This window comes from Mustela lutreola, chromosome 5 (assembly GCF_030435805.1).
Source record: "Mustela lutreola isolate mMusLut2 chromosome 5, mMusLut2.pri, whole genome shotgun sequence".
NCBI classification, from domain to species: Eukaryota; Metazoa; Chordata; class Mammalia; order Carnivora; family Mustelidae; genus Mustela; species Mustela lutreola.
The window spans coordinates 101,089,366-101,107,023 of NC_081294.1; the positions used below are offsets into that span (position 1 = coordinate 101,089,366).

The 17,658-nt window shown below is 40.5% G+C and overlaps 1 protein-coding gene across 6 annotated transcripts in view; it reads left to right on the top strand.

Moving 5' to 3' along the window:
• ARHGEF28 (Rho guanine nucleotide exchange factor 28) overlaps nucleotides 1-17,658 on the top strand; it is a 321,385-nt gene that overhangs the window by 62,765 nt on the left and 240,962 nt on the right. For all 6 annotated transcript variants that reach the window (XR_009354003.1, XM_059175234.1, XM_059175237.1 and 3 more), the window contains one exon: nucleotides 3,603-3,646. Coding sequence is in view for 5 of the 6 variants with exons in the window: in XM_059175237.1 (XP_059031220.1) it covers nucleotides 3,603-3,646 (44 nt within the window). In the remaining variant the exon portion in view is untranslated. The remainder of the gene's footprint in view (nucleotides 1-3,602; nucleotides 3,647-17,658) is intronic.

Consider the following 17,658-nt stretch of genomic DNA (forward strand, 5'->3'; position numbering starts at 1 on the left):
CAGGGGCGCTTGGGTGACTCAGTGGGTTAAAGCCTCTGCCTTTGGCTCGGGTCATGATTCCAGTGTCCTGGGATCGAGCCCCATGTCGGGCTCTCTGCTTAGCAGGGAGCCTGCTACCTCCTCTCTTTCTGTCTGCCTCTCTACCTACTTGGGATCTCCTGTCTGTCAAAAAACAAAAAAAAAGTGACTGCAAACTCCCATCTTTGCTGATGTCACTCAGTCCTCCTATCACTTAGATCTTGTCACATTTTTAAACTAGAAAACCTGTGAAACATTTGTTTTGAAAGATTTATATAGATTCGAAAGCTTTTTTATTTTTCCAAGAATTTAAAGCCTGTAGATGTGAAGGCTTCATTAGGTTGCAAGCTTTAATTACAAAGTCACCAAGCAATGATAACATGTACTAATACTCTTTTTCAAAATGTTATGATAGCATAAACTATCCATATCCTGAATTTCCTTTGAGATATTTTTCACTTACTAAAATATTATCCCCTCTTGATGGAACAGGCTATTTATTTGGAAAAATGAATGTTTTCAAAGACATGTCATAAATATCCACTTTTCTTAGAAAAACCAGAATCTTCTATTTTAGAAAGAGAAAATTATTTAGTACATGTTTAAGTTTGACATTTTTAAAAAGTACTTAGCCACAGTATAACCAATATACCTCACTTGGTGTATATGGATTTTTATGATCCTTTCCCATCCCATGGCGGAAATTGCCAAGATTGGACCATGTTTGAAATTCTTTTTTTTTTTTTCCTAGTTTGAAGGTGTTACTTACTCCTATAAAATTAATCATGACTGATGTACTGAGGAACTCTGCAGGTTTTCAGTTTAAAGTTCATTACCATATGTTTTCTATGGATGACACAGTGAACAAATTTCACTCATGGTGCTTTTTAAGCTTCTTATCCAAGCAGCTGCCCTACCATTGGTTGTGGTTGAATGGTTTTCCTAGAGAACATTACTTTTTTTTCCAAGATTTAAAAAATTCATTTGAAAGAGAGAGAGTGAGAGAGCGAGAGTGTGTACCACTGATAGCCCAAGCAGGAGTAGGGGTTAAAGGGAGAAGGAAAAGCAGGCTCCCAGCTGAGCAGGGAGCCCAGTGTAGGACTTGATCCCAGGACTCTGGGATCCCAGGACTCTGGGATCATGACCTGAGGTGAAGACAGATGCTTAACTGACTGAGCCACCAAGGTGTCCCTTTTCTATTATTATTCTATAGTCATATTATGATTCTAATATTTACAGAAGGAACGGGTATCTTTAGCTCATCATGCCTTTTTTTTGGAGGGGGGGTGAAGATTTTATTTATTTATTTGACAGAGAGAGAGAGAGACAGCCAGAGAGGCAACACAAGCAGGGGGAGTGGAAGTGGAGAGAAAGAGACTGCTGAGCAGGGAGCCTAATGTGGGGCTGGGTCCCAGGACCCCAGGATCATGACCTGAGCCCAAGTCAGATGCCTAGCCAACTGAGCCACCCAGATGCCCCTACAAGATTACTTTTTGTTAAAGAAGTAATCTGGTCTTCAGATTAAGTGTGTATTCTCATCAAAAGTAGTTTCTTTAGGGGGCACCTGGGTGGCTCAGTGGGTTAAAGCCTCTGCCTTCTGCTCAGGTCATGATCCCATGGTCCTGGGATCAAGCACCGCATCAGACTCTCTACTTAGCAGGGAGCCTGATTCCTCCTCTCTCTCTCTGCCTGCCTCTCTGACTACTTGTGATCTCTGTCTGTCAAATAAATAAGTAAAATATATTTTTTTAAAATAGTAGTTTCTTTTAGATGTATTATCAAGACAAAGTATAAAAAGCTGAGTAAGGGAAAACATCTGTGTTTTATGAGTACATGGCAAACCTGTCACACAGCTCGTAAAACTTATCAGACTATTCAGGAGTGTTCAGAGTTTTGCTCATAAAGGAATACATTTTGATTTTATTATTCTCTGTGTATTTCATTCATTTTAAAATCACATTTACTGTAGAATATACTTCTTTTGATATTAAGTAGAAATTTCACAAAGATCTAATTTTATCAAGTTTAGTGAAATTTTTTTGATGGATTGAAATTGTGTATGGCATGATTGTAAACAGAGGTAAAAAATTGCGGATACCTCGAAGCATAGTATGACTTTAGGGTAGGAGGTCATGGTATATGCTGTTGGGTATATTTTCATATTTAAATACATACTTGATGGCAGATTTTGGGGGAGGGCTATCTATTTGTTGTTCTTAATCATTTTTAATTTGTAGTTGATGAATAATTCATACTTAGGAATGAGAGTCTCATTTGTCATATTCTTATTAGTATTATCTTTAATTTGAAGTTTCTGTCCTAGAATCCTTAAGCCATTCATCCAGTTTATGAGGTTAGTTTCATTAAGAATTGATTATAATATATAAGCCCACTCAAGTAGGTCTGCATAAACTGCCACAGGGTACGATGTGTGGAAAATAAGCTTGTTTGACGTTTGGTGTTCTCTGAGGATGACTTAGGAAATATAACTTGTGACCTGAGAGGGTGCCAGTGGCAGCATGTGTATGAAGTATTAATAAAACTGAAGTTAAAGGTTTTTATTAAAAGAAAAAAAAAAGAACTTCGAGTATTTTCCTTCTTGCCTAGTGTCTACTTGGGGTATTACTGTACTAAATGTCACAGTTCAGGTTGCTATATGCCTGTGGCCCTACCAGATGTCCCTGAGGCAGTATTGCTAGAGTTTCACCTGCGACCCAGAGGCAGAACTTGGGTGGTGGTTGGGTCTCCCTGTCTGACCCTTGCAGAATTCTCACGCAGCCTACTCTTCCCTTTTTTGGTCTTCCTTGTTAAGCTGAGGTTTTGAGGGCTGGACCACTTCCTGATCATCTTTGTGTAATGGTTGGCCCCCTGTACGTTTTCAGTGAACTCCTTTTGGAATGGTGCTAGCTTTTTTTTTTTTTTTCTTTTAAATAAATTTTAAAATTAAGCTTCAAGGTTGTTTCTGGGTATGGGTTTTTAAGGGTACGCATACCCAGAGGCAGATAAGATGCATGCAACTGGTGGGGAGGTTGGTAACAGTGGAGTGCATACCTGACGTGTGACCATGAGACAGAAGTCTTTGGCCTTCTGGAGGAGAGGCAAAGAACTGTCTTGTCACTGAGGTCTCCTGCCTCATTCAGACCAAGGTAGATTCTAACCTTTAGGAGTTAATGAAGGTAAAACTTTGGACTTGTTGACTTTCTTGGCTTTTTGAAATATTTCTCTTTTGAGAGCTATCAGGATAATATCTGGGGTTGATAAGTTTTCCTTATGTGTGCACATTAATGTGAGAGAAGAAAGGGGGAGGGTATTTTATATAGCTAGAATCTCTTTTCTGTTGTTCATGACTTTGTGTCTGCAGTTTTTGTTAAAGAAGTAATCTGGTCTTCAGATTAAGTCTGTATTCTCATCAAAAGTAGTTTCTCTCTCTCTGCCTGCCTCTCTGCCTACTCGTGATCTCTGTCTGTCAAATACCCATGGTCCTTCCTCCCCAGGTGTCGGTCACTGCCAGGCAGGACATAGGGGTGCAGGTTGGTTACAGTGCCTCCTGGAGTAACAGTTCTCATTCATTATCTTCTTTGCAGATGCAGAAGCCATGGAGTTGAGCTGCGGCGAAGTACCTCTTTATGTAAGTCTCCACGCACTGGACTTCAGCTCTCTGTGTCCCTTTCTGACACTCAAAAACTACCTGACCGAAGTGGAGAGCAATGTTTGACTCACTGTTGAGTTGAGGCTTTAAAAAACGAACTGAGCCTTACTGTCTCATTCCGGTATTCACACAGACCCTTTTAAAATGGATTGGCTCTTGGTTCTAATGTCTAGGGTTTTGTGAAAGTTCCCTGAGGAGTTTTATTTAAACGGTTTAACTTCTAGACTCAGAAATACCCATCTCATTTGTGTGAATGATTTTTGAACATTGTATTTTAAGATACCATGATGATATTCAAGAATATCTTCTCTGTGTCTTTTTTGGGGTAAAGTCTAATGACAGCTGTATTAGCTAAAATGACAAAGGAATTCAAAGGGCCAAGTGCTGGGGCATCCATAGAATAGGTGTGGGTTGGGCTGACAGATGCCCAGGGAGATGTTCCGTCAAGGGTGCCTTCTGCATTGAGCCAGGAAGGATTCTTTTCTATTCTTGAGAGCAATTCTGGGTGTAACAGGGAAGTGAAATTCCTCTCTTCATAGAGGAAATGGCATATGGTTTCATTTTCCCTTGGCCAAACCTCTTTCCTTAGAATCTGACTGAGTTGGTGGGGAGTGGGCATGGGTGGGTGTGTGGGAACTGTGGTTTCAGGTGAACGTTGAATCTTCAGTGCATGGAATTGAGTCAGAGCACTGCATCTAGGCTAAAAATATGAGTTCAATTGAGGTTAGTCTTTAATAGAATGAAGTATGGAGGAACTAGAACATACTTAATCAGAATCTTCAATTAAAATCTATTTATTCATTTCCCCTTAGCACACTCCACTGTGTAGGTAGCCCAGCCTCCCTCCTTCTCCCTGTACTGATTCCCCCACCTTTTACATCCCCCACTCTATTCTCTGGAGGAAAAAGTAAATGATAAAATGAACCGGTGTCAGAATAATGAATGACGTGCCTCCTGGGTTGCCCAGTGGTCTGTAGTACTCTTTCTAGGTTGTGATGTGCAAGTCACAAACTGTAGGCAGATTGGACCCTGCTCAGCCATAGTGATGAAGAATGGTTCAAGGCTAAACTGTAAATAGTTCCTAAGTCTCCCTAGCTTTTTATTTATTATTATTATTATTTTTTGTATCTTCCTCCTTCTCACCTTTACTTATTCTGTCCTGCTTTCCTACCTCAAATCCCACAAACCTAATCAAGATAATCTTGTAGTTGATCAGCATCTTACGGTATGGCTGTTTTGATTCCTAACTGTTTGATTATGATCAGGCTAGAGAGTCAATACACAGAGCCCAAGGAAAGAAGGGACTTAAAAAACAAAAGCCAAGATACTTTTCAAATTATCAAACAGTATGTACTGACTAAAATAAAATGAAATATATGAAAGGTGCTAAGAAGACATTACTCAGAATCGCATCCCCTGTAGATGTTATATTAAAATAATTCTTTGTTGGGGCGCCTGGGTGGCTCAGTGGGTTAAAGCCTCTGCCTTCGGCTCAGGTCATGATCCCTGGGTTCTGGGGTGGAGCCCCTGCATCGGGCTCTCTGCTCAGCAGGGAGCCTGCTTTCTCCTCTCTCTCTCTGCCTGCCTCTCTGCCTTCTTGTGATCTCTGTCTGTCAAATAAATAAATAAAATCTTTAAAAAAAATAATTCTTTGTTGATACTAAGGTGCAGTTTTTCCTTCCCTCATTTTAATTTCCTTCCCTCAAATTAACATCTCATTTAATTAAGTTTTTTTTTAAAGATTTTATTTATTTATTTGACAGAGATCACAAGCAGGCAGAGAGGCAGGCAGAGAAAGAGGAGGAAGCAAGCTCCCTGCTGAGCAGAGAGCCCAATGTGGGGCTCGATCCCAGAACCCTGAGATTATGACCCGAGCTGAAGGCAGAGGCTTTAACCCACTGAGCCACCCAGGTGCCCCTGGAATTCAGATATTCTTATATCTGCTGTGCATTCTGGCAGATATCATGTTGTAGCTAACTCTCTGTGCATGTGTGTCCTGGGTTTTAATGGTTGTATGAGTTCACTTAAGATTACTTGTGACAGAAGTACTTGTGATTGTTGTTGCTACGTGAATTAAATGCTTTCAAGATGTATCTACCAGGATTTGGTATTAAAAAGTTGAGCTATTGTGTATACACAGTGACATGGAACACATGGAAATAGTATCATGAAACATGATAAAATCTGTCTAAATTTAGAAATTGTTGCAATGAGGGGCGCCTGGGTGGCTCAGTGGGTTAAGCCGCTGCCTTCAGCTCGGGTCATGATCTCGGGGTCCTGGGATCAAGTCCCTCTCTCTCTCTCTCTGCCTGCCTCTCTGCCTGCTTGTGATCTCTCTCTGTCAAATAAATAAATAAAAATCTTAAAAAAAATTGTTGCAATGAGTATGAAATAAAATTCAATTGTATTATGATAGATAATTTTTTAGTGGAATATAAAATGAAAGTTATAACTGATGATCTTAGATGAAAGATGTACATTTGTATTCACTATGACTCCTAATATCTATATAGATATAGATACACACACATACATATATATATATGTTGTAACCTGATTTTTTTCCCTCACTTAAACTTTAATGTTAGTATGATAAACTGATCGCAGCCAATTTGAGTACTTGGGCACATGCAGTAAGAGGTCAGAGGGGATACATTATAATGAAAATAAGACTTAAACCAATTTCTATGAAATTAGTATCATGTAAATGGAGAACACGTGAGAACTATAATAAAACTTATTTCTGTATTCTGGGGTGGGCCTTCTCTCTGCTCTTCTGTGTTCAGAAGTTTGAGAAATATTTACTCCAAGCTTCTAGTTTATAAAATCTGGTTTGTAAATATTTAATTTTTAAAATTCATATTTATTTTCATATATTATAAAAATTGGAAATATCAACAAACGTTAAAATCCCATGTTTTTTTTTTTTTTTAAAGATTTTATGTATTTATTTGACAGAGAGAAATCACAAGTAGACGGAGAGGCAGGCAGAGAGAGAGAGAGGGAAGCAGGCTCCCCGCTGAGCAGAGAGCCCGATGCGGTACTCGATCTCAGGACCCTGAGATCATGACCTGAGCCGAAGGCAGCGGCCTAACCCACTGAGCCACCCAGGCGCCCCTAAAATCCCATGTTTAATCCTATCATCAGTATGAGCACTGTTGATATTTTGTGTTTCTTCAGAGCTATATTTATATTTGTGCTGAATTTTATTGACATTAAGGTTATTAATTATTAAGGCCTTTATTTGGATGATTTTTTAAATTGCCATATATATATATGTATTAAGTTTTTATCTTTTTTTTTTTTAAGATTTATTTATTTATTTATTTATTTGACAGACAGAGATTACAAGTAGGCAGAGAGACAGGAAGAGAGAGAGGAGGAAGCAGGCTCCCTGCTGAGCAGAGAGCGGGGCTCAATCCCAGGACCCCGGAATCATGACCTGAGCTGAAGGTAGAGGCCTCAACCCACTGAGCCACCCAGGTGCCCCTTAAGTTTCTATCTTTTTAAGTAATCTCTACACCCACCACGGGGCTCAAACTCATGGTCCTGAGATAAGAATTACAGGCTCTACTGACTGAGCTGAGCCAGCCAGTTGCCCCTTGACTGCAGTATATCAGATCTCTTTATTTGGGTACTTTTATGTACTAACAATCCTATTCATTATGATTTGTTCTCTTAGAAAAAGAAACTGACTCTGGCAAGTGTATAATGAAGATAACCCCCCCCACACAGAAATTTTGAAGGGCCTATAACATATGGAGATACCTTTAAATTACAAAATAATAATTGTGGGCTAACGAAAAGTCTTATTAAGATGTGCTTTATTTATTTATTTTTTTAAAGATTGTATTTATTTACTTGACAGAGAGCTCACAAGGAAGCAGAGAGGCAGGCAGAGAGTAATGGAAGCAGGCTCCCCACTGAGCAGAGAGCCTGATCTGGGGCTCAATCCCAGGACCCTGAGATCATGACCTGAGCTGAAGGCAGAGGCTTAACCCACTGAGCTACCCAGGCGCCCCAAAATGTGCTTTAAAATATTAATTGTAAGATTTATTTTATGGAGGATTAGATCACATAAATAGAGTGATAATTATGGAGGAAAAATTTGATAGAGATGATTCTCAACTTTGACCCACTTTCCACAGAAAGGCGCTTTGTTCAGGCCATTTTGTTTTTGTTCCTTTGATTATAAACTGTTTTGATGTAAGAATTCATTTTTAAAAATCAAAGGTCTTTGCTTCTTGGTTGCTAAAGAGAATCCTTACTAAAAATGGTAGGGGGTATTCGTTTACCAGGTCTGGTAGGTTTTTGTGGTCTTCAGGATATTTCTTATATGGTATCTTGTCACCTGCAAATAGTGAATGTTTTACTTCTTCCTTACCAGTTTGGATGCCTTTTATTTCTTTTTCCTGTCTGATTGCTGTGGCTAGGACTTCTAGTACTATGTTGAATAAAAGTAGTGAGAGTGTACATCCTTGTCTTGTTCCTGACCTTAGGGAAAAAACTATGAATTTTTTGCCATTGAGTATAATGTTAGCTGTGGCTTTTTCATATAAGGCCTTTATTATGTTGAGGGTTGTTCCTCTAAACCCACTTTATTGAGGGTTTTTGTCATGAGTGTTGTACCTTCAAATACCATTAGATTTCACTCATGTGGAATTTAAGGAATGAAACAAATGAATAAAGAAGACGAGAGACACACAAAAAACAAATTCTTAAATACAGAGAATGAACTGATGTTTACGAGTTGGGGTGGGGGGCTCAGGCTTGGCATTGGTGAGAGAGGAGAAGATTATGAGCACACTTAACCACAATGAGCGCTGAGTAATGCAATGAGTGGTTGAATCACTATATTGTACATCTAAAACTAATACATACAGCATTGTACATATAGCACTGTAATGGTAACTATATTAGAATTAAAGTTTTTAAAGAAGATGGTGGAGAGATACCTTTTTGCCTATAGAAAATCTACAGTTGTAAGTACTCTTTTTTTCCTCATGCATTTTGTTTGGATCCATGAAGTAAGCTGTCACATTTCATCTTAGAGTTTTATTTTTTTAGGTCTTTCACTATTGTTTCTCTTTCCAGTTTTTCTCTTTCCACTATTGTTTCTCATTTCAAGGACTGTTGTGTTTTTTTTTTGTCCTTTTTTTTTTTTAAATCTTTTTTAAAATTTATTTTCAGCCTAACAGTATTCATTGTTTTTGTACCACACCCAGTGCTCCATGCAATCCGTCTGTGGACTGAATTCTAGGAGCATTTTTTCTTTTTTCTTTTATTTATTTATTTATTTATTTATTTTATTTTAATCTTTTTTCTTTTTTTTATTTAAGATTTGTTTAGAGAGAGCACACACATGTGCAAGCTGGTGCAAGCAGGGGAGGGCCAGAGGGTAAGGGAGAGATCCCGAAGCAGATTCCTTGCTGAGTGTGGAACCGAGCCCCAGGCTCCATCCCAGGACCCTAAGATCGTGACCAAAGCCAAAATCAAGAGCTAACCAACTGAGCCACCCAGGTGCCCCTAATATTTTTAATTTTCTACTTAATTTACTGTGTTGTCGAGTCTATTTATCTTACAATTTTAGTTTCCATTACTTCATTTGTGGTTTCTATGTAGTATTTTCAAATCTTGGTCTGTTTCTTATGCCCATATAGTTTCATTATCTTGTGTATTTTATTGTGTGCACAAAGAAAGGACTTAAATTTTTTTTTGCATTTCAGGAATTTGTTTCAGAGGGTGTTAAAATTTCTGATTTCGTCTGGTGTGCTGTCGAACTTTATAGTTTTTGGTCAACATTTCCGCTTGCTCATCTTTAGAGGGGAGGCAGCCTTAGTGTTGGAGCTGCAGGGATATTCCTCAGCTCAGCCACAGACTCATTCTATTTTTAAAATGAACAATGGAGGTCCACTGAGTTGCTGTTGCAGGAAAAGAGAAACACTGTACTGTAATAAGGTTAGAGAAGGAGCAGGGGTTGGCGACTAGTAGCCAAGAGTTTTATATCGATTTGTATACCATGGGGACCTGAGCCTTGCAAATCCAATTTTCAGCCCAGAGCAGCTTCCTGACTCTGTGCTCTAAGGAGCACTAAAGGAGCCCCTTTTCTATCATGAGCTGTTTGCTCATGATAGAAAAAATAGTAGACATTTGCAATCAGGTTTGAGGTCTAGGCTTATTATTAGTTTTTAATTTTTATTTATTTTTAAGGATTTTACTTATTTTACAGAGAGAAGAAGAAGGGGGAGAGGAAGTGGGAGACAGTTTCTGAAGCAGCCTTTCTGCTAAGAGCACAGAGCCCAACACCTGGCTGGAGCTCAGGACCCCTGAGATCATGACCTGAGCCAAAAACAAGAGTGGGACCCTTCAGTGACCTCTAGGTGCCCCTAGGCTTAGTCGTTAGATTAAGTGACAATATGATTTTGGGAGGAGGAGTGTTAAGCTAGCAGAGTAGTCATGCTGAAGCTAATGACAAGTGTGAAAGCCTGGAAAAGTGTCATTTATAATTAATATAATCTAAGATGTTTATTCTCTATCTTAAAACCTCCTTAACTCATACTTTGGGAACTTGAAATTTCTATATTGGAAGTCATAAAGTTATTTTTATTCTTTTAGTTTGTTGTTTTCAGCCCTTTGCTTCCTAGTTTGTACATAAAAAGATCGGAAATGATGCAAGTAGTGTTTAAAAGGAGACATTTTGCTTACTTGGGATTTGCTTGAATTATTTTTTAAAAATATTTTATTTATTTATTTGACAGACAGAAAGAGATCACAAGCAGGCAGAGAGGCGGAAAGAGAGAGAGAGAGGAGGAAGCAGGCTCCCTGCCTAGCAGAGAGCCCGATGCGGGGCTTGATCCCAGGACCCTAAGATCATGACCTGAGCTGAAGGCAGAGGCTTAACCCACTGAGCCACCCAGGTGCCCCTTTGCTTGAATTTTGAAAGGGATTTTGCCTTCACAAGCCAGAGAGTATTATGCTGTTCATTGTTTTTCAGTTACTTTTAAAATTGAGTTTTCTCAAGGTTTTTATAAATTAATAAGTGTCATTAAACAAATGTATGTTATACTTGTTAATCTAGAAACTTCTTTTCACATTATATTTTGATTTTTATGTATGTTGTAAGTAGCACTGATCTTCCCCAAATCAGTTCAGTGCTGTGAATAAAGGAGACGAGCTCTTCCTTGAGAAACTGTTGATGGCAAAAATTTTTTCTCAATAAAAATAGCTATATTTTGGGGCGCCTGGGTGGCTCAGTGGGTTAAGCCGCTGCCTTCGGCTCAGGTCATGATCTCAGGGTCCTGGGATCGAGTCCCGCATCGGGCTCTCTGCTCAGCAGGGAGCCTGCTTCCCTCTCTCTCTCTCTCTGCCTGCCTCTCCATCTACTTGTGATTTCTTTCTGTCAAATAAATAAATAAAATCTTAAAAAATAGCTATATTTTAAAGTTATTTAACCCTTGCTCATCATAGAAAATATAAGTAGAAATATTAGACATTACTTTTTGCAAATTTGTACACGCAGTGTTCCATGAAAGGAATCCTATAGGAAATCCATTAGGATCTTGGGCAGAGTCCATTAATTATTCGTCCCCATTTTATACCTCCTTTTCTGTCTCCCTGGTAACTACTGTTGCAGATTGATGCGTTTGTCTCAGCGGCAAGCATTAGAATCCCCTTGGAACTTACTGGCAAAAAGAATTTTGAGACCTTTACCCCAGACCTACTGAATCAGAGATTCTGGGGCACCAGTGGGGCCCAGCAAGGTACATTTTAAAGCAACTTTCAGGTAGTTCTGTTTCACACTAAAGTTTGAGAACTAGAATTAATGGATATATTTACTAATTTTTGTGTTCTCCTACAATCCTTTGCATAAACTTAGACACAGGCTTTAATGAATCATTTTTTAAAATCTGGATCCTGTTTGGGGCTCTTTATCTTTAGCCCACCAAAAGGAGTAGAAAGTCCTCTAAGTCATCAGGCATAGCTCAGACTCATTCTTTCTAATGAGTGGGTGTGAACCAGGTCTTTTGTCCGTGGATGGGTACTCACTTTGTTTTGGTTCTCTGACCATGAACAGTTGTTTACTAGATATCTTTGTCTATATGTCCTTATGTATTGATATTTTTGTCTCTGTAGTATGGGTTCCCAGGAGTGGAATTGCTGGATGAAGGGTATACATATTTCAAATTTTTGTTTAAAAGATTTTATTAATTTATTTGACAGACAGAGATCACAAGTAGGCAGAGAGGCAGGCAGAGACAGAGAGGAGGAAGCAGGATTCCTGCTGAGCAGAGAGCCCTATGTGGGGCTGAGTCCCAGGACCCCGGGATCATGACCTGAGCCAAAGGCAGAGGCTTTACCCCACTGAGCCACCCAGGCGCCCCTCGTATTTCAAATTTTAATGGCTTGCTTTGCGAATGAGATATAACATCATTTCATCAAATAACTTCCAGATAATTTCATAGCTAGTTTTTTTTAGCTTTAATAACTACTAATTATGAAACTGGGCATTCCCATTTTCATTGTGCAAAGGCAGTGTGTTCAATTCTGTATACTTTATAGATGTTCAAAAATATCTTGATTTAAAAATTTTTTTTGTTATGGTTCCTTCATTTCTTATGTTTCTCCAATTCTGTTGAATGCAAGCCTCTGATCCCTGGAGATGTCTGTAACATCTGCAGAGGGTGTGTCTGTGAACCTTTGCGTGTGGGCCCTTGCTCTCTTCCACCCTTCAGGCATGTTCATCGTAGCAGCTGACTGAGGAGTATCATCATTTCTGTTCTCTGGAGGCTGCAAATGGTTTAATGGTTTGGCAGCACAGTTTTACTTCAGGAGCTTGTGGCCAGCTGGCTCTAAGCTGCTTCCCTCTTCGTTAGCATTTTAGGTTTTGTTACTCTCCCAAGTTCATGGTAGCTTGCTGTGTTTGCCCCAGGAATATTGGTTGCCCCTGGGCTCGCTGATCTGATGTTTAGGCCTTTGACTCGGCTCGTTAGCTAGCTAGCTGAGCGGAATCTGCCCCAGTCAAGCACTTGGATTTCTGGGGCTTGGAGTAACTTCCTTGAGTCCTTGGCTGAGTGTACGCTTCTTGGTCCCTGCCGTATAGGGGAAGGACCCGAGGACAGGTCCCAGGGCCTGTTTCCTAGACGAGGGAGGCAGCTTCCTATTAAGGCGGGGACTTAGTGGCTTTGTTTTTTGCTCACCTGGCAGACACCTCCTTCCTGACTCGCACAAACTCCCTCTGGCTTCTGGTTCCTGTTGAAGGAAATCCTGTCCTCCAAATGCTGCTCCTTCTCTCCATGGGGCTCTCTGTCCCTGAGGGCTGCCTGTGACTGGCCTCTCTCTCCGATTATCTCAATGTTAGTAAGGGACGCTATCGTTGAGACTTTTGCCTGGTCACCCTCACTTTGAGATGAGGAAATTAAGGTTCTTAGGGTGAGTGACTCACTTGACTAATTAAACTGCACTGGTTTGATATTCTGAATATTTAATGCTATCTATATTAGAAGCCATATAATTTTCTTGCTTTGAAAGTGGTAGAGACCACAACAAGCCTAGGGTTTTCCCACCTGCCCTGGTTAATTAAAATGACCTTCCCAACTTGTCACCACAAGTTGATTGCCCCATCGGCCATTACCCAAGGACACCATTTTGTTCTTCACAGCCCTGCAGTCTCTCTTAAGCTTTAATTGTGAAGAATGGTACTACTTCCTGGTCTTTCCATTAAAGCATCTCCCTTTTTTCAACTTTTTCTTTTTTTTTGTCTTGCTAGAGGATCCTGCCTATAACTAAATCTAGGTAAGCCCTGACCCTCTAAAACAAATATACTTAAAAAAAAAAAAAATGGGCTCAGTAATTGTTTTTCATTTGCTCCATCAAGCTCTCCAGCTCAAGGTAATAGACATTTTATTAGCTCGGGTGTCGGGGGCATGGATGAAGGTGTCTTTTAGCACATACCAGTACAGCTAAGTCTGCCTTTGAGAATGGAATCAGGAAGGGCTTTTGCCTGAGAACAATTTCTAGATCACGTGTTGCCTTTGTGAAAATTTATTTTTAGCAGCTTATGTCTCCTGACTTAATCCCAGCAGCATGTGCATCTCAACTAATTGCCCCTTCTTGCCTGGGTTTTTCCAACATTGTTTTGGCTGGGCTAATTGAAGTCGCCGCTCCTCGATGGCTTTTGTTTTCTGCTGACTTGATTTTTTCCTGTTCGGTCCTTTCTGCTGTTTCTCCTGTCTTGCTTGTAAGGGGGCAAACAACCTTGAAAGCTGCATGTTCTGCCCATAGTGTAGAGGAACCGTGGTAACTGCTTCATCCTGCCTGGCGAGGAGCCACAAGATGTCAGTTCCTGGAAGTCCTGAGATCCTTAGCTGCTGCCAGAGATTGCTTCATGGTATTGCAAGAGCAGAGGGGAAGACCACTTCTCAGACATTAGCTAAACCTATGACTTGGAATGTTACATAAGCCCTCCATTAGCTTTGTCCTTGTCCAGATGCTTAAATGGTACCCTGTCCTCTTAGCACAGGGAGGGTTTCTGGTAACCCCTTCTATCACTACTGATAGGACATACTTCTAATAAAGGGCCAAAGGTAAAATGTACAACTGCGGGAAACTTCTGGAAGAATCAGCCCTAGCACCCAACTTTGAAGGAATTTCCTTGTGGGTGTAGATTTGGGGGCTCTGGGTAAAGAAGTACCACATGTTCATAAAGTCTGATTGTCTCACTTCCCATACTTTAGTGACAGCCCCCACAGTTTGGGCAATATACAGCCTTGTGTTCTTCAACACAGAATGTGAAGTAATTGACATTTTTGTTCTAGTGGCTTTTAAAAATATTACCATCTTAACCATTTCAGGCATGATTCGTAGGGGTCAGATATTTCTCTCAGAGAACCCTCAGAAGAAGTAAGATGTGATCCAATTAAGATGTTTTATTAACACATTCTAGAAAGGGAGCTATTACAGAAGATGGGATAGTGATTCTGCCTTATTAATAACTCCTCCCTCTCACCCCCGAGGTTGTGCATGTGTGTGGTTTGAGTAGGTGTTTTAAATTCCTGACTCTTTTCCCTTGTCATAATTTGATACACTCTGGCTTTAGCCTTATTTCTAACAAAACTGATTCCATGAGGATTACCAACTTTATTCTTCCTTAATCAGGGGTGTTTAAGCCCCTGTTTAGTATAGTGCACTATTCTAGGCACAAAGGATATAGCACAGAAGGAAATAGTCAGGATTCTAAGACCCTACTCTCCCAGAGCCTGCTTAAGAGTGGAGAGATGGACAGTAAGTAGGTAGACAAATAAAAACATAGGGCATGCAGTTGTGGTATATTGTGGCACTTACAGCATATGATGTAGAGAGCAGTGTGTGTCCTGAGGTAGGGAGAGAGCCGGGATACCCCACAGTGTTGTAGAAGGATCAGAAAGCACAAATGGCCCTGAAGGAATAAAGACCTTCACATATTTGGGGGACAGCAAAAGGCCCAAGTAGCTGGATCATTGAGAAGGAGAGGAGACTGTTCAGAGATGTAAGCAAAGCCAGGCCATGGAAAATTTTGGACGCCAAGGTGATGAAATGGCAAGTCATTGGGGAGTAAATGTAGGGAAATTGCCCTATGTGATTCTTTTTTTTTTTTTTTTAAAGATTTTATTTATTTATCAGAGAGAGAGAAGGGGAGAGAGCGAGCACAGGCAGACAGAATGGCAGGCAGAGGCAGAGGGAGAAGCAGGCTCCCCGCTGAGCAAGGAGCCCGATGTGGGACTCAATCCCAGGACGCTGGGATCATGACCTGAGCCGAAGGCAGCTGCTTAACCAACTGAGCCACCCAGGCGTCCCTCCCTATGTGATTCTTAATGTTCAAGAATTATGCTGGTTCTTACTGAGTCCTTTCTTGGTTATTATGTTTTCTTCCCTTCTGCTTACCTGGGTGTACCCAAGGCCCACCCCTTTATTTTCTCTTTCTAGGCAAGCTCAGCTCTCCTGTTGTTAGAACCACAGCACCTCCTTGAAGACTCCCACATGAGGAGCCTCCTCCTGACCTCTGCCCAGGCCTCATCTTCTGTTTCCAGCCTGTTTGGTATTTCCATTCAGTTACCTAGCACTGACTTCAAATTTGGGCTGTTAAATTTTTTTTTTTTTAAGATTTTATTTATTTATTTGACAGAGAGAGATCACAAGTTGGCAGAGAGGCAGGCAGAGAGAGGAGGAAGCAGGCTCCCTGTGGAGCAGAGAGCCCGATGCTGGGCTCAATCCCAGGACCCTGAGATCATGACCTGAGCCGAAGGCAGAGGTTTTAACCCACTGAGCCACCCAGGAGCCCCTGGGCTGTTAAATTTTAAACAGTCTTTCAGTTCTCCAAATTTCAGCTCCCTCCCACCCCCCAAGTCCAACTTCCTGACTGGCTGTTCCCATATCACCATTCTCCCAGGCATGGTGACCTTACATCTGAGTTTCTCTGATTCCTCCATTACTTTATTCTCTGTAGCCCATCAGTCATCAAGAGGTGCTGAAGGTCAGGGTTGTCTGTTTTCTCTCCTCCACCATTATGCAAATTCATCTCTGAGTTGTTGCCTATAACCTCTTCAGAGTTGCCATTGTCTTACTTTGCACATGTTTTATTCTATGCCTCAAATATTATCTCTGGCAGATTCATCTCTTGCTTTGTGGCCATATCCCCTATTTGTTCTGATCAGACAGGTTTTTGCTCTGCCTTGGTGGGGTTTATTTTCTTATAGTAGAACTTTGTCCAAGCTGCTCTGGCTCCATAACCAGAACGGTCCCTCGGTTAAGAGTGAGATATATCATTGTATCTAGGTTATGACACTGGAAAGCTATACATTTGGTATCTTTCTGGAAATTTTCTAAGACTTGTTTGTGCTTTAGGTGTTAGGTTACCATTTTGGAAGGATTCTCCTGCTTCCTGGTTATTTTGATAATCAGGTTGTAATACCCTTTTGTGCCGTGGGTAGAGCCTGTGGCCTGAAAGCCTGGGCTTTCCTAAAGTGAGGATAATTGAAAGGGAATAATAGCTTTCTGCTTTAAAAAATGATTTAGAAAAATTAGAAAAATGAAAATTCCACTAAAGAATACTAACATTCACATTTAAGTAGGACAAATTATTTGGAGCAAAATGGACACATTGGGTCCAATGAAATATATTAGAAATGTTTGGTTTTTAATCTGTTATATGCCAACCATGGTGCTCTATACTTCTTCAAGAATTCTCTAATGTATAGAAAACCCTAGGAGTTAGCCTTCTTTTACTGAAGGAAAACTGAGGTTCATTGACGTGGGGCTGGTTTTTCTTCATCAGTGCTTATTTATCTGGCCCAGGAGCTGTGATAGGCTCAGACGTGATCAGGGAACAGCCGCCTAACTGAATTACAATAGAACTTGGATTTGAACCTCAGATCCTCTTTCAGCCTCTGTCACACCACAACCATGTGTCCTGTGGACACAAATTATCATCCTCCATTATATCAAAATACCTAGTGTGGTGTCCAGCATGTTACAGCCTTTCAGTAAGTGTTGGCCGACTGCATATCTGGAAAACCACTGAGGGAAGGTGAGCTTGTTCTCTGACCCATGATAGCAATATTCTAGACTGCGGCTGTGGTCACTAGGGTGGTGACCCAGCTGGAAAAACAATAATTAAAGCTGGTACTTGGTCACATCTGTGATTGTAGAAACCCTTTGCACCATTAACTCCAGCCATACTGTTCTCAGTGTCTCACGAGTGTCATGCTTATTCATTTTCCCAGACCTCTAGTTTGGTCTGCTGTTTCCTCTAGTTGGCACACTCTTGCTTCCTCTCTCTTTGTATTTAAATTCTTACTCATTGTGCACATTTCAGCTCAAATAGGACACCCACCTCACCCTTTTAGGTTTTTGAGGAGGTTTTCTTATTGTTTGGTTTCATCTCTTTTATTAAGCTTGAAATCACCAGGGCAGCAGAGATTTAAGGAATTACTGTCTTGTCCCCTGATTTTCCGGTA